The sequence below is a fragment of the Schistocerca cancellata genome, chromosome 1, assembly GCF_023864275.1.
Source record: "Schistocerca cancellata isolate TAMUIC-IGC-003103 chromosome 1, iqSchCanc2.1, whole genome shotgun sequence".
In the NCBI taxonomy this organism is placed as follows: Eukaryota; Metazoa; Arthropoda; class Insecta; order Orthoptera; family Acrididae; genus Schistocerca; species Schistocerca cancellata.
In genome coordinates, this window is record NC_064626.1 from 1,056,545,661 (window position 1) to 1,056,572,323 (window position 26,663).

General features: G+C 45.1%; 1 protein-coding gene across 1 annotated transcript in view; it reads right to left on the reverse strand.

The window, feature by feature from the left end:
- The window catches only part of LOC126162937 (guanylate cyclase 32E), a 935,168-nt gene that overhangs the window by 34,537 nt on the left and 873,968 nt on the right, over positions 1-26,663 (reverse strand). The window contains exon 21 of the mRNA XM_049919769.1: positions 14,450-14,594. Within this exon, the coding sequence (XP_049775726.1) occupies positions 14,450-14,594 (145 nt within the window). The remainder of the gene's footprint in view (positions 1-14,449; positions 14,595-26,663) is intronic.

A 26,663-nucleotide genomic window follows, 5' to 3' on the forward strand; every position in this document is an offset into this window, starting at 1 on the left:
CAAGAAATAGACGTGTTAGCTCGAGACAAAGTAAAAACAGCACCACATCAAGAACCGTAAGTAACGCACTAATTAACTCGGTACATAGTGATTCTGGTTCGAAATGCATAATAAATAAAAAATAGAATAACGTTTTACTGTTTGCACATGACTAGCTGTAGACTGCTTAGCAGACCCAGAGCTACTAGCATAAACATCCAATAGCTGCATGTGAGGTATATAAACAAATACATACATCTAATTTATTTCCAAACGTATTACAAAACTAGAACCTTTAGACAGATCGTAAATAAACGACACAGAATGTGTCAACTCAGTGATACATGTCTCGACTTTGTACTCTATGAAAATTAATGTAAAATATTTGACAATAATCACTCATTTTACAAATGTAAACATTTAAAAAAAGTTTATTTAGTGGTTAACATGTAGCAACAATTTTGCAGAAGAAAAATGGACAAATAAACCCACTGAAGACAGCACAAAAACTGCTGAAACACTTATGAGCGAAAACAAAACTACAAAGGCGTCTTGCATAAGTCAGATTTCCTCTCCGCTATGGTAGAAATAGGAGGGGAAAAGTGATGGTGAGCACATGACGTTCAAGGATTTTGAGCGAATGCTATAATGTTGGAGGAGCAGAAATGCAGATAATTTTGATGTATTGAGAGGATAGATCGTGTTAAGGCTCTGTAGGCGTGGTCGATGGTATAGAATTGTAATGTTTGTCCGGTTAGTACTTTTGGTCTGTTGTGGACTTCATACGTTTAGAGGATGGGGTTTTCAAGTTGGTTCACATTCGAAGTTTAGTCTGAGGTGTTTTAGTGTCTTGGCCTTTAGTATAGCGTATGTTTAAATGGTGAGGTGGAAGTCTTTGTGGCAGAAGCTGCTGGTGGTTCGTCTTAACAACGAGTCACTACCTGCCTCTTGCTTTACCTGAAACTGAAACAACGTATTCATTTCACTTCAAATGTTTCAATATTAATACTCCCAAACATTTGTATCACGTCAGTGCGTCTAGTTATGACCCATTACAGCTGTAATCAAATGAGACCATGGTTTTACCTTTCGTGAAGTCCACGGCTTTGCATTTCTTTACATTAAGAGCAAGTATCCAGTTCCTGCACTAGACTAATATGTGGGACGTTCGGAGAGTATGTTATCCAAGTCGACCTACGCTAAGCCCGTTGGGTAAAAAGAGTCGCACATTTTTCAGAAAAGAATACATATTCCTGGTTTCCTGCAGACAGTTTGGAAAAATGAAAATTTGTGGTAAGTTCTTATGGGACCAAACTGGTGAGGTCATCGGTCTCTAAGCTTACCTACTACTTAATCTAACTAAAATTAACTTACTCTAAGGACAATACACACTTCCATACCCGAGGGAGGACTCGAACCTCTGACGGGGGGAGCTGCGCGGACCGTGACAAGGCGGCCTAGACCGCACGGCTACCCCGTGCGTCTGCAGATATTTCTGCTGCGGTACAGACAACCGGTGCATCACAGTGAGGGAATAAAATGATTTGGCAACTGGAAACGCACTCCAAAACTGTACACAGTACAAGGTGACTCTTGTGGTCAAAACGTCTACATTGCAAGCATATTCACCTTGAAGTTCACGCGGTATATAGACCAAATGCAATGTCGAGTTCAGATACAGTGAAATGGTGCCAATAACATGGTCAAGACCGCACAGACGTGGCGGACGCTGAACCATCATGTTGTCCAGATCTTGCACCATTCGATACCCAATATTTTCGGCAAGAAGAAACAATGTCCGGGGTGGAGGAAGCGATTTTCCAATGATGTGAGTTCTCGAATGGTTCCGTGACCAGGGAGTGGCTTTTTATCGTCGAGGTAGCAAACTGTTGGTAGAACTGAGAAGCGCTATGCCGTTTCCGACATAATCCCTTCATTTTTAATAAGCAGATCAAATTAACTATAGACTTAAATCACGCTGAGACGGTAATCTCATTTTATTAGAGTGAGGAGCTTAATAACACCGACTGTAAGGGTGAAGCCATCTTTCAGTCTTCTTCTCTATACTCTGCACTAAAGCGCCAGAGAAACTGGTATAGGCATGCGTATTCAAATACTGAGATACGTAATTAGGCAAAGTACAGCGCTGCAGTCGGCATCCTATATAAGACAACAAGTGTCTGGGGGAGTTGTTAGAACGGTTACTGCTGCCAAAATGGCAGGTTATCACGATTTAAGCGAGTTTGAACGTGGTGTTATAGTCGGCACACGAGCGATGGGACACAGCATCTCCGAGGCATCGATGAAGTGGGGATTTTCCCGTATGACCATTTCATGAGTGTAAAGTAAATATCAGGCATCCGGTAAAACATCAAATCTCCGACCTCGCTGCCGCCGGCAAAAAATCGTGCAAGAACGGGACAAACGACGACTGAAGTGAATCGTTCAGCGTGACGAAAGTGCAACCCTTCTGCAAATCGCTGAAGATTTTAACGCTGGGCCATCAACAAATACCAGCGTATGAACCATTCAACGAAACATCTACGATATAGGCTTTCGGAGCCTAAGGCCCACTCGTGTACCCTTGATGACTGTACGACGGAAAGCTTTACTCCTAGCCTGGGACCGTCAACATCGAAATTGGACTGTTGATGACTGGAGACATGTTGCCTGGTCGCACGAGTCTTGTTTCAAATTGTATCGAGCGTATGGACGTGTGCGGGTATGGAGACAACCTCATGAATTCAGCAGGCTGGTGGAGGCTCTGTAATGGAGTGGGACGTGCGCAGTTGGAGTGATATGGGCCACCTGATACATCTAGATACAACTCTGACAGGTCACACGTCGTATGCATCCTGTCTGATCAGCTGCATCCATTCATGTCCATTGTGCATTGCGATGGACTTCGGCAATTCCAGCAGGATAATGCGACACCCTACACAGAGTGGATCCAGGAACACTCTTCTGAGTTTACACACTTCCGCTGGCCACCAAATTCCCCAGACATGAACGTTATTGGGCATATCTGGGATGCCTTGCAACGTGGTTTTCAGTAGAAATCTCCACTCCCTCACACTCTTATGGATTTATGGACAGCCCTGGAGGGTACTTGGTGTCAATTCCCTCTCCAGAATCCATGCCAAGTCGTATTGCGGCACTTCCGCTTACTCGCAGGGACTCTGCACGATTTTGGGCAGGTGTTCCAGATTCTTTAGCTCTTCAGTGTAATTGGTATTCTGTGCGTGTAATGGTAGAATTTCTTCCTTTGTTAGCATAGGTTTTGGTAAGCCAGCATTTAGACAAACCAGGGGACATGAACCAAGATGACTCGTTGTGGTAGTCTGTAGGGATCAAGGGTGACTTGTGAAAAACTCTCCAACATGTGGAAGGAAAGTCTGACGTAGCCGAATGGGGCAGGTATACTGCTGGCCGTCATTCTTTTGACTCGGGTGCCTGTCTGGTGCCTATAGCAAACTTTTTCTCATGCCTTAGAAAACCATGAACAGTGCAAGAGTCTAGCAGAAAGCTGGAAATTGTAACCCGTTAAGACTCTTTCACAGCTAGGCCAGTCATCAAAGCGATTTCTGCTGAGGTCATTGTCGTTGTGGTTCAAATGGCTCTGAGCACTATGGGACTTAACATCTGTGGTCATCAGTCCCCTAGAACTTAAAACTACTTAAACCTAACTAACCTAAGGACATCACACACATCTACGCCCGAGGCAGGATTCGAACATGCGACCGTAGCAGTCGCGCGGTTCCGAACTGCGCGCCTAGAACCGCTAGACCACCGCGGCCGGCCTTGTAGTTGTGCAGTGAATTCTCAGAAGGCAGGTGGAAGTGGAACCCATTTGGACTGATCGCTATTTGCCTGCCTCTAGTGAAGGCAGCAGTGCCATTCAGACCCTCGTTTTTTCACCGCTTGATGAAAGTGCGTTGCGACAAACAAATGCAAAGACTTGGTGCGATGAGAAATTGTGTTCTACCCACAGACAAGGAAGAAGCGTTTTTGGACACGGTGAGCCATTTCCTTTAGTTTTCTGTGACGAAGGTCCGTACATCGGTAGAATCAACAAGTGTGACGATGACGAAGCCTTGCGAATTCGAAATACTTGGAACAGTGGCTGTTGATATACTTTCCGGGATGTGAGGTCGTGGTCCAAGAACTTTTCTGCTCCTTACGTTTCGTCCAGGAATACGCTGGACTTCCTCAGAGGCGCTGCTCCGCTGAGTCTTGCCGACTCAGCGGAGCAGCGCCTCTGAGGAAGTAAGGAGCAGAAAAGTTCTTGGACCACGTGTTATATCCAGTAATGCCAACCGAGCCCGCTGCTAAAAGGTTGGCAGCATCAAAGTCCGGACGCCGTCCGCATAAGCAGCGCCAGCGAGACAGGAAATCGCCGCAAGTCTGCGCGCGCCACCGCTGGCTTCTGGCTTCTTAAGCGCTGGAGTCGCGAGCGCTAGGACAGTTCTGTATTCGCCGCTCAGTTGTATACTCGCCACCGATTTGTGTACTTGCTAGTCAGTTGTGTGTTCATCGCAGCAGAGTTGTTGTTTGTCGTCAGCCGGCGCTGACCTAGCCGCCCCGACTCGAACTAGACAGATTTCTGTAGACACGGAGTTCACTACTGTGTTTCTGTATCTTCGTTAATAAAGATAAGTACCGACTTTTATTTAATCAGAGTGTTTGGGTTTTCATCTTTCTGTTCACTGTTCCAGCGGACCGGTCGGCCCGCTATTAAAAGTGTGGCGGTGACTTCGTAAGCCGTTTCTACAGCGAAGTGTTTGTCGCTACGAACGCCGCCACAAAACCACGACCTCACATCCCGGAAACTATATCAACAGCCATGTCAACCGGTCGTGAAAGCCTTCATTCTACACTTGGAACAGTGCCAGCGAAAGGTCGGAGGATTGGCGAATAATTTCTACACAGTTTTTAGTGGGAAGAGATCAGTAACTTAACAGTTACGCCATTGGTTAGAACTGGGCAAATTTTTTCTCATTGGCGGGAGAGTATTAGATGCGTACAGAGTACAGAGCAGGCACAAGAGACAGGGTGCAGAAGACACTGTTCTCCACAGAAGAGACTCAATAACTACAGTCATTCTTTTCTTGGCGACTTTTCGCTGCCCGTGAGTCAGCCTGAACAGCCAGACCAGTTCCAGTGGCATTTATCTGCATCCTCCCCACTCTGCTCATTCACACACAACAATCATTTCTCTTTCCGATACAATCGTACAATCCCTGTCATGCACCCGCAGTTACGTTGAGCTCAGTTTATAACGTTAGGAAGTTGATTTCTACTGACACCACTTCCTTATCAGATAAGTTTGCCAAACGGGTCAGCACTCCGTCTTCAGGCCACAAGTGGCCCATCGGGACCATCCGACCGCCGTGTCATCCTTAGCTGAGGATGCAGATAGGAAGGGCATGTGGTCAACACACCGCTCTCCCAGTCGTTATGATGGTTTTCTTTGACCGGAGGAGCTACTATTCGGTCGAGTAGCTCTTCAATTGGCATCACGAGGCTGATGGTCACCCATCCAATGCCGGCCACGCCCGACAGCGCTTAACTTCGGTGATCTGACGATAACTGATGTATCCACCGTGGAAAGGCCATTGCCTAAACGTGTCAGCGTTTATTATATATTATAATATTATAATATATTACAATGTTTCAGTTAGATGTTCTTTGTCGTGTGCTCAACTAAATTCTGTGTAGTATCCTTATTAATCTGTGCACAATGCACATTTTGTTATAAAAACTGGGTTCCTTTAGGCTAGGTTTTTTTTATGTTGCAGTGAGTGAATTTCTTTTTCATACAGTTTATTAAAATTGAATTATGGGAGTGTCGATGCCCAAGACTCAAAAGTACGGCCTCAGTGTTTTTTAATAACGTTAATTAAATTCCGTTATGTAAGATTTTTCTCGAGTACCTGAGTTCTTCGTGGAGCGATCTGCGTAACGTTCTGACCGTTGTTTACAGAGGCGTAGCGTTTATATTGAAAAATAGTGTCATGTATCTGTGACACTTTGAAGTGTAATCCAGCGTCGAATAAAAGTTACTTGGCCTCCACCAATAAGGTATAATTCATTTTTTGAAGTCCACTTGTAGGAGCTAACATGACATTACTTCAACTTTACGTCACAGAATGTATTCATAGGTTACTGCATCGCCTCCGAAAAGTCAGATTATAAGTAATATTACCCGCTGCGTTTTTAAAGTATAACATGAACAGCAAATGTTCTAGGCCAAGCGTTGCGAAACGGTGGTACGTACCACTGGTGGTACGTATTGAAGTAAACAAACTGCGTACTGATATAAGTAAAACTATTCTCTTACATTATTTTATTTATTTTTTAAGTAAAATGATAGTGACAAATGGGATTATTAAAGCAGCAACTGTATAACGTCAAAGACAACGGATTCACCGCAGAATGTTTGTTTCGGACTATATGCGGGATACGGGAAAGTTATTACTCGAAAGTTTTCCTGCCGCTTTGCAACTGCTGTCAACTTATGCTAGTCAGTAAGCAGTGAAAGGTTTGTTGTTGTTTGTTAGGCGTTAAGTTAAACGGTAGCGTGACATGAAGGAAGCTTACGCCTGGAACCGGTGAATGGTATCACAAAGACCTGATTCTTGATTACTATAATTGTGATGTGAAGTTTAGCCTGATTCTGTGTCCTACTTTATACGTGATTGTGTTCTGTGTTAAGCGTGAAGCGAATTTTAAGCTGCCGCGAAACGTTATTACTTCTGTGTGTCAGATTTCTATCTTACATTGATCGACACGATGCGTAAGACCGTATATATGTTGCCAGCACTGAGAAATATGGTGAAAATTACGCCACCCGTACCGTTCCTCACCCCTAGGGCAGTCGTTGCTCAACGTTCCCCTCCCCCTCCCCCTCCGCCACCACAGAGTTCGTTAAAAAGTGAACAAGCCACAGTGATCCGCCAAAACCTCTAAAAATGTCAAGTGGTGGTGACCAAAAGTCCTGGAACCCCTGTTGTAGGAAAATGTGGTGGGTGCAAAATTGGGGCTATCTACTGCAGTGTCGTCTGCTAGACCGATCTTGGACTACATTCCCAAGGATTACAACAGCGAAGAACCGAAACTGGAACGATCACATAAAGAATCTTGTGGGGAAGGCGAACCAAAGATTGCGCTTCACTGGCAGGACAATTAGAGGGTGCAACAGGTTCAAAAATGGTTTAAATGGCTCTGAGCACTATGGGACCTAACATCTATGGTCATCAGTCCCCTAGAACTTAGAACTAGTTAAACCTAACTAACCTAAGGACATCACACAACACCCAGCCATCACGAGGCAGAGAAAATCCCTGACCCCGCGGGGAATCGAACCCGGGAACCCGGGCGCGGGAAGCGAGAACGCTACCGCACGACCACGAGCTGCGGGCGGTGCAACAGGTCTTCAAAGACTGCCGGCACCATGCTTGTCCATCCTCTGGCAGAGCACTGCTGCACAGTATACTATCCTTATCAGATAGGATTGATGGAGGACATCTAGTTCACAGCAGGTCAGCTGGTTTTGTGTTATCATGCAATAGGACAGATAGTGTCACGGGGATGATGTGAAAGTTGCAGTCGTAATCACTTTAGTTACAGCGGGACCTTATCACGAAATTTCAGTTACCAAGTTTCTGCCACAAATGCGAAAATACACTCCTGGAAATGGAAAAAAGAACACATTGACACCGGTGTGTCAGACCCACCATACTTGCTCCGGACACTGCGAGAGGGCTGTACAAGCAATGATCACACGCACGGCACAGCGGACACACCAGGAACCGCGGTGTTGGCCGTCGAATGGCGCTAGCTGCGCAGCATTTGTGCACCGCCGCCGTCAGTGTCAGCCAGTTTGCCGTGGCATACGGAGCTCCATCGCAGTCTTTAACACTGGTAGCATGCCGCGACAGCGTGGACGTGAACCGTATGTGCAGTTGACGGACTTTGAGCGAGGGCGTATAGTGGGCATGCGGGAGGCCGGGTGGACGTACCGCCGAATTGCTCAACACGTGGGGCGTGAGGTCTCCACAGTACATCGATGTTGTCGCCAGTGGTCGGCGGAAGGTGCACGTGCTCGTCGACCTGGGACCGGACCGCAGCGACGCACGGATGCACGCCAAGACCGTAGGATCCTACGCAGTGCCGTAGGGGACCGCACCGCCACTTCCCAGCAAATTAGGGACACTGTTGCTCCTGGGGTATCGGCGAGGACCATTCGCAACCGTCTCCATGAAGCTGGGCTACGGTTCCGCACACCGTTAGGGCGTCTTCCGCTCACGCCCCAACATCGTGCAGCCCGCCTCCAGTGGTGTCGCGACAGGCGTGAATGGAGGGACGAATGGAGACGTGTCGTCTTCAGCGATGAGAGTCGCTTCTGCCTTGGTGCCAATGATGGTCGTATGCGTGTTTGGCGCCGTGCAGGTGAGCGCCACAATCAGGACTGCATACGACCGAGGCACACAGGGCCAACACCCGGCATCATGGTGTGGGGAGCGATCTCCTACACTGACCGTACACCACTGGTGATCGTCGAGGGGACACTGAATAGTGCACGGTACATCCAAACCGTCATCGAACCCATCGTTCTACCATTCCTAGACCGGCAAGGGAACTTGCTGTTCCAACAGGACAATGCACGTCCGCATGTATCCCGTGCCACCCAACGTGCTCTAGAAGGTGTAAGTCAATTACCCTGGCCAGCAAGATCTCCGGATCTGTCCCCCATTGAGCACGTTTGGGACTGGATGAAGCGTCGTCTCACGCGGTCTGCACGTCCAGCACGAACGCTGGTCCAACTGAGGCGCCAGGTGGAAATGGCATGGCAAGCCGTTCCACAGGACTACATCCAGCATCTCTACGATCGTCTCCCTGGGAGAATAGCAGCCTGCATTGCTGCGAAGGGTGGATATACACTGTACTAGTGCCGACATTGTGCATGCTCTGTTGCCTGTGTCTATGTGCCTGTGGTTCTGTCAGTGTGATCATGTGATGTATCTGACCCCAGGAATGTGTCAATAAAGTTTCCCCTTCCTGGGACAATGAATTCACGGTGTTCTTATTTCAATTTCCAGGAGTGTATTTTGTTGACTTCCACCTGCGTATGGAGGAATGAGATCTTAATAAAATGAAAGGAATCAGAGCTCTCATAGAAGGATTTAGGTATTCATTTTTCCCACGTGCTATTCAAGATTTTAATCTTCCAGAAACACATTTACGGAAAAAAGTAGCAACACCAAGCAGGAGTCAAATGGTTCAAATGGCTCTGAGCACTATGGGGCTTAACATCTGAGGTCATAAGTCCCCTAGAACTTAGAACTACTTAAACCTAACTAACCTAAGAACATCACATACATCCATGCACGAGGCAGGATTCGAACCTGCGACCGTAGCGGTCGCGCGGTTCCACACTGAAGCGCCTTGAACCGCTCGGCCACAGCGGCTGGCCCAAGCAGAAGTCGTGCGACGTGAACGGAAGTTGGTAGGCGTGTTTCTACATCTGGAAGATAATGGCGATTCAATCGCCAGTCGCATAAGTGTGGCACTAGTAGCGCCAGCTATGAGGTTGCAAATCAGCTTTGCTTTGATACACGCTGTAACGGTCGTGAGCGTTATGTACCTTCGAGATTGGACGTGGAGAGTTCATGTTATTCAAGAATGCCTTGACGTGGCAGGAATGTGACCACTGAACACGACTGCTAGCAGAGGTGGTTACGATGATCTACTGTCGCAAGAGGACCGGGCTCCAGACGGCATAGTGGCACTACCGAAATGGAAGATCATCGTGTTGTAGTGTGGGTCCGCCGCATCGTACTGCATCCGCAGCACTTTTTTGAGAAGTGGGCACCACATTGACACAACGAACTGTTGCTTATCGGTTACTTTCAGGACAGCTCCGAGCCAGACACCCTGTAGCGTGCATTCTATTGAGCCCAAACCACCGCCATTTGCGACTTCAATGGTGCCAAGCGAGAGCTCGTTGGAGGGCAGGGTGGAGATCTGTTGTGTTTTCTGATGAAAGCGAATCCTGCCTCGGTGGCAGTGGTGGCCGTGTGTTGGTTGGAAGAAGGGCTGTTGAGGGTCTGCAAGCACCTTGTTTGGGTGGTTGCACACTTGACCTGCACCTGGGATGCGATTTCGTATGGCAGCTGAAGCGATCTTGTCGTTATCTCAAAACCCTAATGAAAACTTGTACGTCCATCTGGTCGTTCGACCGGTTGTGCTGCCATTCATGGACAGTATTCCATGGGGTGTTTTCGATCAGGATAAGACTCGCGCACACACTGCTGTTGTAACCGATCATGCTCTTCATAGCGTCAACATGTTGCCTTGGCCTGTTCGATCACCAGAGCTGTCTCCAACAGAGCAGATATTCCACATCGTCGGATAACACCTCCAGCGTCATCCACAAACAGCATTAACCGCTATTGTGTTGACCGACCAAGTGCAACATGCATGGAACTCCACCCCACAAACTGACATCAGGCGCCTGTGTCACACAATGCATGCACGTTTGCTTGCTTGCATTCAATATTCTGGCGGTTATGCCGATAACAGAGGTCTGCGACATACAAATTGTTTCAAATTTATTAAGTGATATTTATAGTGTTTTCAACGCTGATTTCGGAAAAAAATAGTGGAAAAGTAACATCACGTACAGTTATTTCACAAAGTGCTTGTCTAGTTTTAGTTTTTTTCGATATTTCAGCACTCTAGTGAGTTTGAATGGTGGTTTTTAGGATCCCCATAAACTGTTATTTAGCCGTTTTTATATTAGATATACGTAAAATAAAGAGTAATTGCGAGAAACCAGCAGAATTTTCATGTCAGTGCCTGTCTGTCGCGCTGCCCCTTTCCCAGCTATCACCAAGCAGTGAGCTTCTGCTATTGCCCTTCAGTTCACAGTCCCTGTTCACTCTGTGCTGTTCACGTGTTGTTGTTACTAGTGCTTTAAAGTAGTGACTGTTTTCTTGTGTTGTGAAGTTGTTTTACGGACAATGGACAATGGCTACCAGAGGAGGTATAAACTCGCCAGATTGCTTCTGCTATATTTGTGGTAACTATACCGTTAAAAAGCAACAAAGAAACATTTCCGATTTTGTTGAAAAAGTATATTTCGCCTATTTTGGTATAGTTAGGCGATGAAGATAAGCCTTGGGCCCCACAAAAAGTTTGTTCAGTGTGTGTCGAAGAACTAAGGCAATGGTTTCAACGTAAAAAGCAGTCCTTACATTTTGGAATACCAGTATTTTGGAGGGAGCCCAAAAATCATAGTGACGACTGCTATTTTTGTTCTTGCAACGTACGAGGTGTCAATTTGAAAAACGAAAAGGATATTTCTTACCCTAACATTCAATCAGCCATTCGCGCTGTTCCTCATGGACCTGAAGTACCAATACCCTGTCCTCCAGATTCTTTGGATGATATAGACGATCACGAGCCATTGGCTCAGCGAGGTGATAGTGAAGAAGACAGCCGATCTTATTCCATTCTCACTATCTGAACTGAACGATTTAGATAGAGATGTAGGCCTTTCTAAAGAATAGGCAGAGGTTTTAGGATCTAGATTGAAAGATAAACATACGTTGGCTCCGGATACATCCTTTTCTTGGCATCGATCGAGGGAAAAGGTGTTTGTATTTTCTTCTCTCAAGAACGTGACCTGGTGTTTTGCACTGAGGTTTCTGGACTTATGGCACATTTCAAAATAGAATATGCTCCTGATGAGTGGAGACTTTTTATTGATTCTTCATAAAGAAGCCTTAAAGCACAATGGCAAGAAGTATGCTTCTATACCAGTTGGATAATCGGTTCACGTAAAAGAATGTTACGAAAACCTTGAATTGGTTACAAGCAAACTCTGCTATTGACACCACAAATGGACACTATGTGGTGATTTAAAAGTGATTTCAATGCTGCTTGGTCAACAAAGTGGCTATACAAAATTCCCTTGCTTTCTCTGTGAATGGGACAGTAGCGACAGAAAGCAACACTACATAAAAAAAAGCTTGACCGTTGAGAAAAACCTTAGAGGTGGGGGTTAAAAATGTTGAGAAGAAAAGCGTTGTCGATCCCAAAAAGGTGTTACTTTCACCACTTCACATTAAGTTGGGGCTGATGTAACAGTTTCTTAAGGCATTGCCAAAAGAAAGGGAGCGTTTCATATATCCTTGTGGACAGTTTCCTGGTTTATCCGACGCAAAGCCAAAAGAAGGAATCTTTGTCGGGCCAGACATTAGAAAGCTAATGACAGATCCGAACTTTGTGGACAAGTGGTTCAAATGGCTCTAAGCACTATGGGACTTAACATCTGAGGTCATCAGTCCCCTAGACTTAGAACTACTTAAACCTAACTAACCTAAGGACAGCATCACACACATCCATACCCGAGGCAGGATTCGAACCTGCGACCGTAGCAGCAGCTGTGTTCCGCACTGAAGCGCCTAGAACCGCTCGGTCACAAAGACCCACCTTTGTGGACAAAATGGAAACAAAAGGCAGGATGGACACTTTTAAATTAGTTGTTGCCCGTTTACTAGGAAGCAAAAGAGATTCAAACTACAAGACATGTTCGGCAACTTTAAGAAGCTGGGCTGTGACATGAGTATTAAAGTTCATTTTCTCCACTCACACTGCCCTGCAAACATTGGTGATGTAAGTCAAGAGCAAGACGAAAGATTCCACCAAGACATCAAAGAAATGGGAAGAAGATATGAAGGAAAATGGAACGTCAACGTAATAGCCGATTACTGCTGGATGACAAAAAGAGATAAAAATAATAATAATGAGCGTATGGCATTGGTGGCCGGGGGACCCCTCGCGGGGCGTTTCGACCGCCGCTCCACAAGTTCTTTAACGCCATTACGGTGACTTGCGAGTGAATGAGGATGAAATGATGATGAAAGACACACAACACCCAGTTATCTCGAGGCAGAAAAAATCACTGATTACGCCGGGAGTCGAAAGAACCTGCGACCGTAGCGGTCGCACGGCTCCAGACTGTAGCGCCTAGAACCGCTCGGCCACAACGGCCGGCCGTTATTATAAGGACTTATCAGCTTAAAGAGAAATGGAAGTGTACTGGAAATGTAGTTTAATACATGATTTATAAATAAAATAAAATTTTATAACGTTGTTTTGGTACAAATGGCTCTGAGAGCTATGGGACTTAACATCTGAGGTCATCAGTCCACTAGAACTTAGAACTACTTAAACCTAACTAATCTAAGGACATCACACACATCCATGTCCGAGGCAGGATTCGAACCTGCGACCGTAGCGGTCGTGCTGTTCCAGACTGTAGCGCCTAGAACTGCTCGGCCACCCCGGCCGGCTTTATAACGTTGGAAAAAAATTTGATAAATTGCTTAAATTTTGAAACTTCCTGGCAGATTAAAACTGTGTGCCCGACCGAGACTCGAACTCTGGACTTTTGCCCGCGAAAGGCAAAGGTCCCGAGTACGAGTCTCGGTCCGGCACACAATTTTAATCTGCCAGGAAGTTTCATATCAGCGCACACTCCGCTGCAGAGTGAAATTCTCATTCTGGAAACATCCCCCAGGCTGTGGCTAAGCCATGTCTCCGCAATATCCTTTCTTTCAGGAGTGCTAGTTCTGCAAGGTTCGCAGGAGAGCTTCTGTAAAGTTTGGAAGGTAGGAGACGAGGTACTGGCAGAAGTAAAGCTGTGAGTAACGGGTGTGAGTCGTGCTTCGGTAGCTCTGTTGGTAGAGCACTTGCCCGCGAAAGGCAAAGGTCCCGAGTTCGAGTCTCGGTCCGGCACACAGTTTTAATCTGCCAGGAAGTTTCATATCAGCGCACACTCCGCTGCAGAGTGAAAATCTCATTCTGCATAAATTTTGTTATTATACGCAAAAATACTCCCCTTATGTGAGAAAACCTGACGTAATAGAAAAAAAAAATGGATTGCATTTTTGAAATCAGCGCTGAAAAGTTCATAAAAGTTAGTTATCAAAATTAAACAACTTTGAAAAAATATTTTTTTGCAGACCTGTGTAATTAGTCTACCAGCATTTCACATTTTCAATGGTTTATCTTTCGCTCACATTACCTCGTGAGCTTGCAATTTTAAACACTGGAATGTGTCACCTACACAAATGTATTCCCGAAATTTCATTACTCCACATTAATTAGTATTTGGTGTTGCGATTTTTTTTCCGTCGTTGTAGTGTGAAAGTGTTTCGATAGACGCTCTGGCACACACTTAAGTATGAATTTCAGAATATTCATTTAGATACAGACGAAGATGCGTACTAAAGTTAATAAAAAGGCTATTTCGACCGCAATTTACCGGAAAAAATCGTTTAAGCAGACACGGGATGAATAGAAATGAAATAAAATTTATCTTATTTTTAGATTTTCGCCACTGGCAAGTCTGTCACCGAAAAGACGCAGGGAACGCTATTTGTGAGTGCGTGTTACGCACCAGAGTGGATGCCGATGCGCAGCTGGAGGCTGTCGTTGGGCCGGTGTCGGACGCGGAAGCGGCGCACGTTGTCCAGCAGGTGCAGCGACATGCTGGCGATCTCGGCCGCGTGCTCGTTGCCGTTCCTGATGGGCAGCCCGCTCACCTGCAACACCCACCACGACAACGAACCACACTGCATCAGCACCTCTGGATGAATTAATGTGGTAGGTTCTCACAGCTGAAGTAGGCTTCACAGGATGTGCATTATCTGGTTAGGTGAAGTCGGACTGTGCGTCCACCAGTTGTCACAGATTCTAAGTGTTTCATACGTCAGCTTCGCCAGTCTTCGTAATGAAATGGCCATCTTTATCCTTTCTTTAAGGGAAAGACATGTAGTACGATCTCAGTAAAAAACTAACTGATTAAAATTTTAAATCACGGTGACAATGAACTACAACACGACACTGAAACTTTGCAGTGTGGTAATTTATCGCTACATACAGGAAGTAAAGGCTTAGTATCAGCAGTATCTCAGGTATTAAGACCATCTAGAGAAAAATTGACATAACGACCACAACATACAATCGTATGAAATCCAACTGGCTGTGTTCGTCCATGAGAGTAGAAAGGTATAGGTACTGCGATGGTGCAGTTGATTCTGTATTGTGTTGTATGTTAACTGGGGGCCTAGAAACGACGGAGAGGCTCCGTCCCCGCCGCAGGGGTCCACAACCCCACGACGACTACCGCCGTCCACTTCACCCCTCCGCGGGCCGGCCGCGGTGGCCGTGCGGTTCTAGGCGCTGCAGTCCGGAACCGTGGGACTGCTACGGTCGCAGGTTCGAATCCTGCCTCGGACATGGATGTGTGTGATGTCCTTAGGTTAGTTAGGTTTAAGTAGTTCTAAGTTCTAGGGGACTGATGACCTAAGATGTTAAGTCCCATAGTGCTCAGAGCCATTTCACCCCCGCCGCCTCACACCGAACCACTCTTGCAGGGTTACTGTGCGGTTCGGGATCCGGTGCCCCCCCCCCCCCCCCCCCCCCCGGGAACGCTCACAAAATGGCTCTGGGCACTATGGGACTTAACATCTGAGGTCATCAGTCCCCTAGAACTTAGAACTACCTAAACCTAACTAACCTAAGGACATCACACACATCCATGCCCGAGGCAGGATTCGTACCTGCGACGTAGCGGTCGCGCGGTTCCAGACTGTAGCGCCTAGAACCGCTCGGCCACCGCGGCCAGTGAACGTCTCACACCAGATGAGTGTAACCCTATGTTTGCGCGGTAGAGTAATGGTGGTGCACGCGTCCGTGGAGAACTTGTTTGCGCAGCAATCGCTGACATGGTGTAGCTGAGGCAGAATAGGGGAAACCAGCCCACATTCGCCGAGCTAGATGGAAAACTGCCTAAAACCGGGCGGGCCTGATTCTGTTCCTTGTCTTCGGAAAGACAGGCTGTACAGCTGCGCACTGTCACCCAAGGAGTGAAATACAAACGTGCAGATTGTCAGTCGAGCTCTATGATTGGGTTGAAGACCTTCCTGCAAACAGAAGACAGTATGTCATTCAGCAAATACAATGAAGCGTCAAAGAAACTGGTGTAGGCATGTGTATTCACATACAGAGATATGTAAACAGGTAGAAGACGGCACTGTGGTCGGCGACACCTATATAAGACAAGTGACTGGCGCATTTGTTATATCGGTTCCTGCTGCTACAATGGCATCAAGATTTAAGTGAGCCTGGACGTGGAGTTATAGTCGGAGCACGAGCGATGGGATACAGCATCTCCGAGGCAGCGATGAGGTGGGGATTTTCCTGTACGGCCATTTCACGAGTGTACCGTGAATATCAGGAATCTGGTAAAACATCAAATCTCCGACATCGCTGCCGCAGGAAAAAGATCCTGCAAGAACGAGACCAACGATTACTGAAGAGAATCGTTCAACGTGACAGAAGTGCAGCCCTTCCGCAAACTGCTGCAGATTTCAGTGCTGGGCCATCAAGAAGAGTCAGCGTGCGAACCCCTGATACGTCTAGATACGAATCTGACAGGTACGTAAGCATCCTGTCTAATCACCTTCACCCAGTCATGTCCATTGTGCATTCCGACGGACTTGGGAAATTCTAGCAGGACAATGTGGAAGCCCACACTTCCAGAATTGCTACAGAGGGGCTTCAGGAACACTCTTATGAGTTTAAACATTTCCGCTGGCCACCAAAATCGCCAGACATGAACATTATTGAGCAAATTTGGGATGCCTTGCAACGTGCTATTCAGAAGAGATCTCCACCCCTTCGTACTCTTACAGATTTATGGACAGTCTGCAGGCCTCATGGTGCCAGTTCTGTCCAGTAGTATTGAAAGCCTTAGCTGAGTCCACGCCACGTCGTGCTGCAGCACTTCTGGGTACTCGTGGAGGCAGGTGTAATTGTTTCTTTGGTTCTTCAGTGTAGAAGACATTGTGTCATTTTCAACAGGAACTGTGCACAAAATATACAGGGTGTTACAAAAAGGTTCGGCCAAACTTTCAGGAAACATTCCTCACACACAAATAAAGAAAAGATGTTACGTGGACATGTGTCCGGAAACGCTTAATTTCCATGTTAGAGCTCATTTTAGTTTCGTCAGTATGTACTGTACTTCCTCAATTCACCGCCATGATTTCATACGGGATACTCTACCTGTGCTGCTGGAACATGTGCCTTTACAAGTACGACACAATATGTTGTTCATGCACGATGGAGCTCCTGCACATTTCAGTCGAAGTGTTCGTACGCTTCTCAACAACAGATTCGGTGACCGATGGATTGGTAAAGGCGGACCAGTTCCATAGCCTCAACGCTCTCCTGGCCTCAACCCTCTTGACTTTCATTTATGGGGGCATTTGAAAGCTCTTGTCTACGCAACCCCGGTACCAAATGTAGAGACTCTTCGTGCTCGTATTGTGGACGGCTGTGATACAATACGCCATTCTCCAGGGCTGCATCAGCGCATCAGGGATTCCATGCGACGGAGGGTGGATGCATGTATCCTCGTTAACGGAGGACATCCTGTAACAAAGTGTTTGAAGTCACGCTGATACTTTCTGTTGCTGTGTGTTTCGATTCCATGATTAATGTGATTTGAAGAGAAGTAATAAAATGGAAAGTAAGCGTTTCCGGACACATGTCCACATAACATATTTTCTTTCTTTGTGTGTGAGGAATGTTTCCTGAAAGTTTGGCCGTACCTTTTTGTAACACCCTGTATAGTACGTGACAAAAAAGTTTGAAAAAGTGACATTCCGTTTACGGGGACGGTGGTTGACTTACTATAAGCTGTTTTTTCTTCATTTTTGACACAATCACTTTATTATGATACTGCTATAACCGGCTGCGGCCTGGATTGGCCATCTTCAGATGCTATGGGCAGCATTTCATGAACAAGTGTTCTTGCTGTAGTGCCGCCCGTACTATCTGAAGATGGCCAATATAGGCCGAAACCGGTTATGATTGTATCATAAAAACGTGTTTGTGTCAAAAAAAAAAAATAATGCCTTAAAAAATATGAAGCAGCATGGTGGCAACCTGAGGACAAATCTCATTCTTACAATCTTTTGGCGACGTTGAGTGAGGAGCTGTCGTCTATGATTTCAGGTCGTGGCTAGTAGTGTCTGAGGGAACTCTTACGGCTCTACGCTACGTCACTGACATCCTGCATCCTCATGTGTTGCATCTCACAAGACTGTATCATGGTGGCGTTTTTCAACAGGAAAATCCTTGTCCAAGCATGCCATGTGTCTCTGTAAACTGTCGGCGTGATACTGAGTTATCTCTGTGGCCAAAGAGATTTCTAGATCTGACCTCAATAGAACCTTCCTAACCTGTGATATTTCATTTCCTTTCCGCTTCCTCTTCTGGGTCTTCACTTCTAATGCTAGGCAGAGCAGAACTGAAGTAGTGCATAGCCTCAGAGGCCAGACGAGGTTGTTCACCTATAATGCTGTTGTATACATTGATGCGGAATAATAGAAAATTATAGTGAAAACAGGATCGATTCTTTGTGCAGGGATTGGCAGATGACACAGAACACGGACTGATGCACCAAGCATAAAAATGCCGCATATACCCTTTATTATATGACTATAAGATGGTCGAACAATTGCAGGAAGCAGTCACAACCCTCACATATCTGAGTGGGTGGGGGGGGGGGGAGAGGGGAGAGGGACGCGTGCGGAGCGATATATAGCGGAATGAGCACGTGTAAGTCATTGTATGAAAGACAGATGCCAGACTGAAATTAACTGGGAGAGTCCTCAGGATGTGTAGTCGACCTATGAAGGAGGCAGACAGCTTACAAAACCTTCGCTCGACGATGTTTGAATACTGCTTGCCCTCTGGGACACGTAGTGCTTAGGACTGATGATGATGCTGAAATCGCATACTCCTCGACAGAGCGTAGGGGACGACGCGGGAGACCGCCACCGCCTTACTAGGCGAGCTCCTAGCTGAGGTGATTTGCCATTGCCTTCCTCCAACCGTAATGGGGATGAATGATGATGATGAAGGCGACACAACACCCAGTCATCTCGAGGCAGGTGAAAATCCCTGACCCCGCCGGAATCAACCCGGCACCCCGTGGACGGGAAGCGAGAACGCTACCGCGAGACCACGAGCTGCGGAATGCATAGGACTAAGGAAGGGAAAAGAGAAGATCCAAAGACGATCTGTGTGGATCGACACAGGTTCCATTAAAAAGCGCCAAAGTGACGTAGACATTCTCATTCAATTCCATCAGCACAGTTTCAGTATAATGGGAAATATTTGGCCACGTGCTCTTGATATAACTACATACACAAATGAGCAAAAATACCCGCTCAATAGTATGCTGGTCCAACTTTTGAAAGAAACACAGCAGCCATTCTGCTTGGGACATATTCGGTAACTTCTTTGTAGGTTTCTGGAGGTATGTGGCACCAGCAGTCGAGCACGGGTCACGCAACTCTCGTAAATTACGGACCTATGATTTTTGGACGTCCCAGATGTCTTCCATCGGTTTTCGGGTCAAGCGGATTTAGTAACCATGACATCAAAGTGGGTTTACCATCATGGTCCTAATACAAGGTAGTAAACTACGATTCTGGCCTTGTTTTGGCACAGACAATTATCCTGCTGGAAGAAGTTATCACTGTCCAGAAAGACATCAAGCATGAGGGGCTGTAAGTGGTCCGCAATACCCTTCAGGCACACCCAGCTTCCATGGAGTCTTCGAATTGGCTCAGATGTCCCATGGGAGCCCGGGCGAATGTCATAGCATAATACTGCTCCCACACACGTAGCAATCATATACAACCGCTCACTTGACGAAAGGTCTGTTTCTAAAGATTAGAAAGTAGCACAGGTCGCACCAATGTCCAAGAAAGGAAATAGGAGTAACCCATTGAATAATAGACCCGTATCACTGACCTCAATTTGTAGTAGGATTTTAGAGCATATACTGTACTCGAACATTTTGAATCACCTTGAAGAAAATGACTTATTGATACATAACCAACACGGATTCAGAAAATATCGTTCTTGTGCTACACAGCTAGCTCTTTATTCCCATGAAGTAATGAGTGCTGTGGACAAGGGAGCTCAGATTGATTCCATACTCCTAGATTTCCAGAAGGCTTTTGATATCGTTCCTCACAAGCGACTATTAATCAAATTGCGTGCATATGGAATATCGTCTCAGATGTGTGACTGGATTCGTGATTTATTCTCAGAGAGGTCTCGGTTCGTAGTGATAGACGGTAAATCATTGAGCAGAACAGAACTGATATCTGGCGTTCCACAAGCTAGTGTCATAGGGCCTCTGCTGTTCCTAATTTACATAAATGATCTAACACTGTATTAAGTCACAGACCAGCACTTAATATAAAGGGTGAGTGAGGTGCTCCTACTGATGGGTTTTATGCATAACACATGCAAGATTCGTATTCTCTCGCACAAACATGCAAACTATTAGTCCTACATAAAAAATGAACAGGAACTTTTAGTTGGAACATACTCTACTGGCCATTAAAATTGCTACACCAAGAAGAAATGCAGATGATAAACGGGTATTTATGCAGTGTCGTGCTGGAAATGGCGACCCAGACGATCAGGCATCGTAATGCTAAGGTGTTGTGAAATATAACTAAAGTGGTGACCTCCCATCAAGGACTAATCTTCATTAAGTGGGAAAAATCTTGCGGTAGATGCAGGCCGCATGATATGCTGCACGTAACAATGACGTATCATTATCGCTATTATGATTATCAGGGCCCAATGTTCTGCTAAAAAGAGACCACCATGAAAGTCTATAAAGTAATGACGGTTCTTGTGTTATCCTATGGAAGCGAAAGGTGGTTTATCGCTTAAAAAAAAAACCAAGAAAATAAAATTCAAACAACTGAGATGAGGTTGCTAAGGAAGACGAAGGCCTGCGAGAGAAGAGACATGCCTGGAAGTAATCATAATAGTACATAATTAAATATTTTCGACGTGAATGAAAATAATCAAAAGTATCGAGACGATCGATGACAACATCTCATGAGGACGCCAGGTCACAGAATGATCGAGATGATCCTGAACTACAAGCCGAATGCGAGAAGAGTACTGGAAGACCTCGGAAAAGACGGGGATGATTTTGTTTGTGCGTTTGGAACAGGAGACAGCCTACCACTTGAAAGGAAGAAGGTAACTACTAGCGGTGGCGATATATTTGACAGCGATGAAGGTATTTGTTGTTTAAGTCCTCACGGGGATTACTACCGAAATATATTAGTGTAGAAGTGAGACTTTGCACCAGCAAGCTGAACCCACATTTCTTGCGGACAACAGGAGGGACGGTCTCCAAGACTGCTGGCGAAACATCTCGAAGAAATGCCAGTTGTTACGCCTCAGCCGGCCGGAGTGGCCGTGCGGTTCTAGGCGCTACAGTCTGGAGCCGAGCGACCGCTACGGTCGCAGGTTCGAATCCTGCCTCGGGCATGGATGTGTGTGATGTCCTTAGGTTAGTTAGGTTTAATTAGTTCTAAGTTCTAGGCGACTGATGACCGCAGATGTTAAGTCCCATAGTGCTCAGAGCCATTTTTGTTACGCCTCAGTCAATAACCGTGTAATAAAATAATTTCCAATTCGTCGTTCCTGTGCAGTTCCAGCTCAGAAGATCGATGGTGATCTGAGACGAAGCTGTGTGTGGATTTTCGTTACTCCAGAAAAACAGTGGAAAACACTACCACAGTTGAAAGACTCTTCAGCCGTGAACAATATGAACAGTAGAAATTTCGGCACCTCACCATTTCCTCAAACTGCTCAGTGCAACATGTCGAGACCCTAGCCAATGTCTCTCTGATTCAAACGATCCAGTTACTCATTAAGTTTCTAATCAAGGTGATTAACTTCTGGTAACAATGATTTTCTGCACATTCCGGACCCTATACCCCGTTCCAACATCCGTTAAATGCATGTCTAAGTTCCATAATAAGGCATTCTCTATTTTCGACTGCTTAAAACAATTGTAAATTCGATACGCATTTAAATTCGATACATTTTCTGCTTTTCACGGCCTAATGCACAGTCTATTAAATACAGGGCATGCAACCGTGCAACTTCTACTGACATTACTGCCGCGAATATCCCGTTTAATGTCAGTGAGCCAAGAGACTGGCGAATTATTTGTAGAAGAGATGGAATTTGCATGGTTGTGTCGCGAAATTAAATTGATCAATGGCAAACTCCACCGTAGACACATGACAGTTTTTATGAGTTTTAAGATAGTTTTTAATGGTCACTCAAGGTCTAACTATTTCACGAGAAACATTAAACATCAAATGAGCGTTAGAGGGATATACTTCCTATGGGCTTCTTCTTATGTAGTTATGGTTTACAACGGAAAGGTTGAACAGATGTCGAAAGGGATCAGGGGTCTTTGGTGCTGTAACGAACATCACTACAATGCCCTCCGTTTTCAAGATACGGTTATGGAATCTAACCGTTGATTAATGGCCAGAGGATTGGCACAGTTCAATTCGCTATAAATGTCAAAACCGTGTTGCGATTCAACCCGTAGTTAAAAACTGATCCTTATTTCTAAACATTTTGTTTGTCTGTAAGCCGCTAAGAACGTGTGCTAGCTATGGTTCAATCCTTTTCAATTGCAACGAACGGGTAGTTGCTAGTAACAATCTCCTCTATGAATGTCAGAAGCAAGAACAAGGAGGGGTAAACCATTTGCTGTTTTCCTGCTGTTTCTTCTAAGCTAAGTGAATCCACTTACTCTCGAAGTTCCAATCTATCTGTTACATGCCGATAGCCAAGTAGATGAGAGCAAGCAAGCACTCCGTCTTCAGGCCACAAGTGGCCCATCAGGACCATCTGACTGCCGAATCAGCTGCGTGCTCAGCACACCGCTCTCCCGGTCGTTATGATGGTTTTCTTTGACCGGAGCCGCTACTATTCGGTCGAGTAGCTCCTCAGTTGGCATCACGAGGCTGAGTGCACCCCGAAAAATTGGCAACAGTGCATGGCGGCCCGGATGGTCACCCATCAAAGTGCCGGCCACGCCCGACAGCGCTTAACTTCAGTGATCTGGCAGGAAACGGTGTGTCCACTGCGCCAACGCCGTTGCCGAAAAGATGAAACCTGTCATACGTGGCAGTAACTTGTGTTTACAAAAATGGTTGTACTACCAATGGTTTACATTTTAATCTCCTTATGTATGTGCAAGGAAAGCTTTTCTGAAGAAGAGAAATTTGTTAACATCAAGTATAGATTTAAGTGTCAGGAAGTCATTTCTGAAAGTATTTGTATGGAGTGTAGCCATGTATGGAAGTGAAACGGACGGTAAATAGTTTGGACAAGAAGAGAATAGAAGCTTTCGAAATGTGGTTCTACAGAAGAATGCTGTAGATTAGATGGGTAGATCACATAACTAATGAGGAAGTATTGAATAGGATTGGGGAGAAGAGAAGTTTGTGGCAGAACTTGACCAGAAGAAGGGATCGGTTGGTAGGACATGTTCTGAGGCATCAAGGGATCACCAATTTAGTATTGGAGGGCAGTGTGGAGGGTAAAAATCGTAGGGGGAGACCAAGAGATGAATACACTAAGCAGATTCAGAAGGATGTAGGTTGCAGTAGGTACTGGGAGATGAAGAAGCTTGCACAGGATAAAGTAGCATGGAGAGCTGCATCAAACCAGTCTCAGGACTGAAGACCACAACAACAACAACGACATGTATCTTCCACAAAATCTGCTCAGTTCTCTTTCAGGTATACTCTTGTCAAGATTCTCATCTACAAATTGAGCGCCTATGCTGGTACTGGAAAAGTATGTGACACAGTTGTGCAGATCCTTTCTGCTACGATTCTTCTATATAGCTGTTTTCATACTTGTACTAAGTTGTTGGCTGTATGGTTCCGTATGAATAAGTATTGTTGTTGTTGTGGTCTTCAGTCCTGAGACTGGTTTGACGCAGCTCTCCATGCTGTTCTAACCTGTGCAAGCTTCTTCATCTCCCAGTACCTACTGCAGCCTGCATCCTTCTGAATCTGCTTAGTGTATTCATCTCTAGGTCTCCCTCTACGATTTTTACCCTCCACGCTGCCCTCCAATACTAAATTGGTGATCCCTCGATGTCTCAGAACATGTCCTACCAACCGATCCCTTCTTCTAGTCAGTTTGTGCCACAAGCTCCTCTTCTCCCCAATTCTATTCAATACCTCCTCATTAGTTATGTGATCTACCCATCTAATCTTCAGCATTCTTCCGTAGCACCACATTTCGAAAGCTTCTATTCTCTTCTTATCTAAACTATTTATTGACCACGTTTCACTTCCATACATGGCTACACTCCATACAAATACTTTCAGAAACGACTTCCTGACACTTAAATCTATACTCAATGTTAACAAATTTTTCTTCTTCAGAAACGCTTTCCTTGCCATTGCTATTCTACATTTTATATCCTCTCTACTTCTACCATCATCAGTTATTTTGCTCCCCAAACAGCAAAACTCCTTTACTACTTTAAGTGTCTCATTTCCTCATCTAATTTCCTCAGCATCACCCGACTTACTTCGACTACATTCCATTATCCTCGTTTTGCTTTTGTTAATGTTCATCTTATACCCTCCTTTCAAGACACTGTCCATTCCGTGTAGCTGCTCTTCCAAGCCCTTTGCTGTCTCTGACAGAATTACAATGTCATCGGTGAACCTCAAAGTTTTTATTTCTTCTCCATGGATTTTAATACCTACTCCGAACTTTTCTTTTGTTTCCTTTACTCCTTGCTCAATATACAGATTGAATAACATTGGGGATAGGCTACAACCCTGTCTCACTTCCTTCCCAACCACTGCTTCCCTTTCATTCCCCTCGACTTTTATAACTGCCATCTGCTTTCTGTACAAATTGTAAATAGCCTTTCGCTCCCTGTATTTTACCCCTGCCACCTTCAGAATTTGAAAAAGAGTATTCCAATCAACATTGTCAAAAGCTTTCTCTAAGTCTACAAATGCTAGAAACGTAGGTTTGCCTTTCCTTAATCTTTCTTCTAAGATAAGTCGTAAGGTCAGTATTGCCTCACGTGTTCCAACATTTTTACAGACTCCAAACTGATCTTCCCCGAGATCGGCTTCTATCAGTTTTTCCATTCGTCTGTAAAGAATTCGCGTTAGTATTTTGCAGCTGTGACTTATTAAACTGATAGTTCGGTAATTTACACATCTGTCAACACGTGATTTCTTTGGGATTGGAACTATTATATTCTTCTGGAAGTCTGAGGGTATTTCGCCTGTCTCATACAACTGGCTCACCAGATGGTAGAGTTTTGTCAGGACTGGCTCTCCCAAGGCCGTCAGTAGTTCTAATGGAATGTTGTCTACTCCCGGGGCCTTGTTTCGACTCAGGTCTTTTAGTGCTCTGTCAAACCCTTCACGCAGTATCATATCTCCCATTTCATCTTCATCTACATCCTCTTCCATTTCCATAATATTGTCCTCAAGTACATCGCCCTTGCATAGACCCTCTATAAACTCCTTCAACCTTTCTGCTTTCCCTTATTTGCTTAGAACTGGGTTTCCATCATAGCTCTTGATATTCATGCAAGTGGTTCTCCTTTCTCCAAAGGTCTGCCTGCTTAGCCATTTTGCACTTCCTGTCGATATAATTTTTGAGACATTTGTATTCCTTTTTGCCTGCTTCATTTACTGCATTTTTATAGTTTCTCCTTTCATCAATTATATTTAATATTTTTTCTGTTACCCAAGGGTTTCTACTAGCCCTCGTCTTTTTACCTATTTGATTCTCTGCTGCCTTCACTATTTGTTCCCTCAAAGCTACCCATTATTCTTCTACTGTATTTCTTTCCCTCATTCCTGTCAATTGTTCCCTTATGCTCTCCCTGAAAATCTGTACAACCTCTGGTTCTTTCAGTTTATCCAGGTCCCATCTCCTTAAATTCCCACCTTTTTGCAGTTTCTTCAGTTTTAATCTACAGTTCATAACCAATAGATTGTGGTCAGAGTCCACATCTGACCCTGAAAATGTCTTACAATTTTTAAACCTGGTTCCTAAATCCCTGCCTTACCATTACATAATCTATCTGACACCTTTTAGCATCTCTAGGGTTCTTCCATGTATACAACCTTCTTTCATGGTTCTTGAACCAAGTGTTAGCTATGATTAAGTTATGCTCTGCGCAGAATTCTACCAGGCGGCTTCCTCTTTCATTTCTTAGTCCCAATCCATATTCACCTATTATGTTTCCTTCTCTCCCTTTTCCTACTCTCGAATTCCAGTCACCCATGACTATTAAATTTTCGTCTCCCTTCACTACCTGAATAATTTCTTTTATCTTATCATACATTTAATCAATTTCTTCGTCATATGCATAGCTAGTTGGCATATAAACTTGTACTACTGTAGCATACGTGGGCTTCGTGTCTATCTTGGCCACAATAATGCGTTCACTATTTTGTTTGTAGTAGCTTACCCTTATTCCTATTTTTTTTTATTCATTATTAAACCTACTCCTGCATTACCCCTATTTGATTTTGTATTTATAACCCTGTATTCACCTAACCAAAAGTCTTGTTCCTCCTGCCACCTAACTTCACTAATTCCCATTATATCTTTAACCTAACCATTTCCCTTTTTAAATTTTCTAACCTACCTGCCTGATTAAAGGGATCTGACATTCCACGCTCAGATCCGTA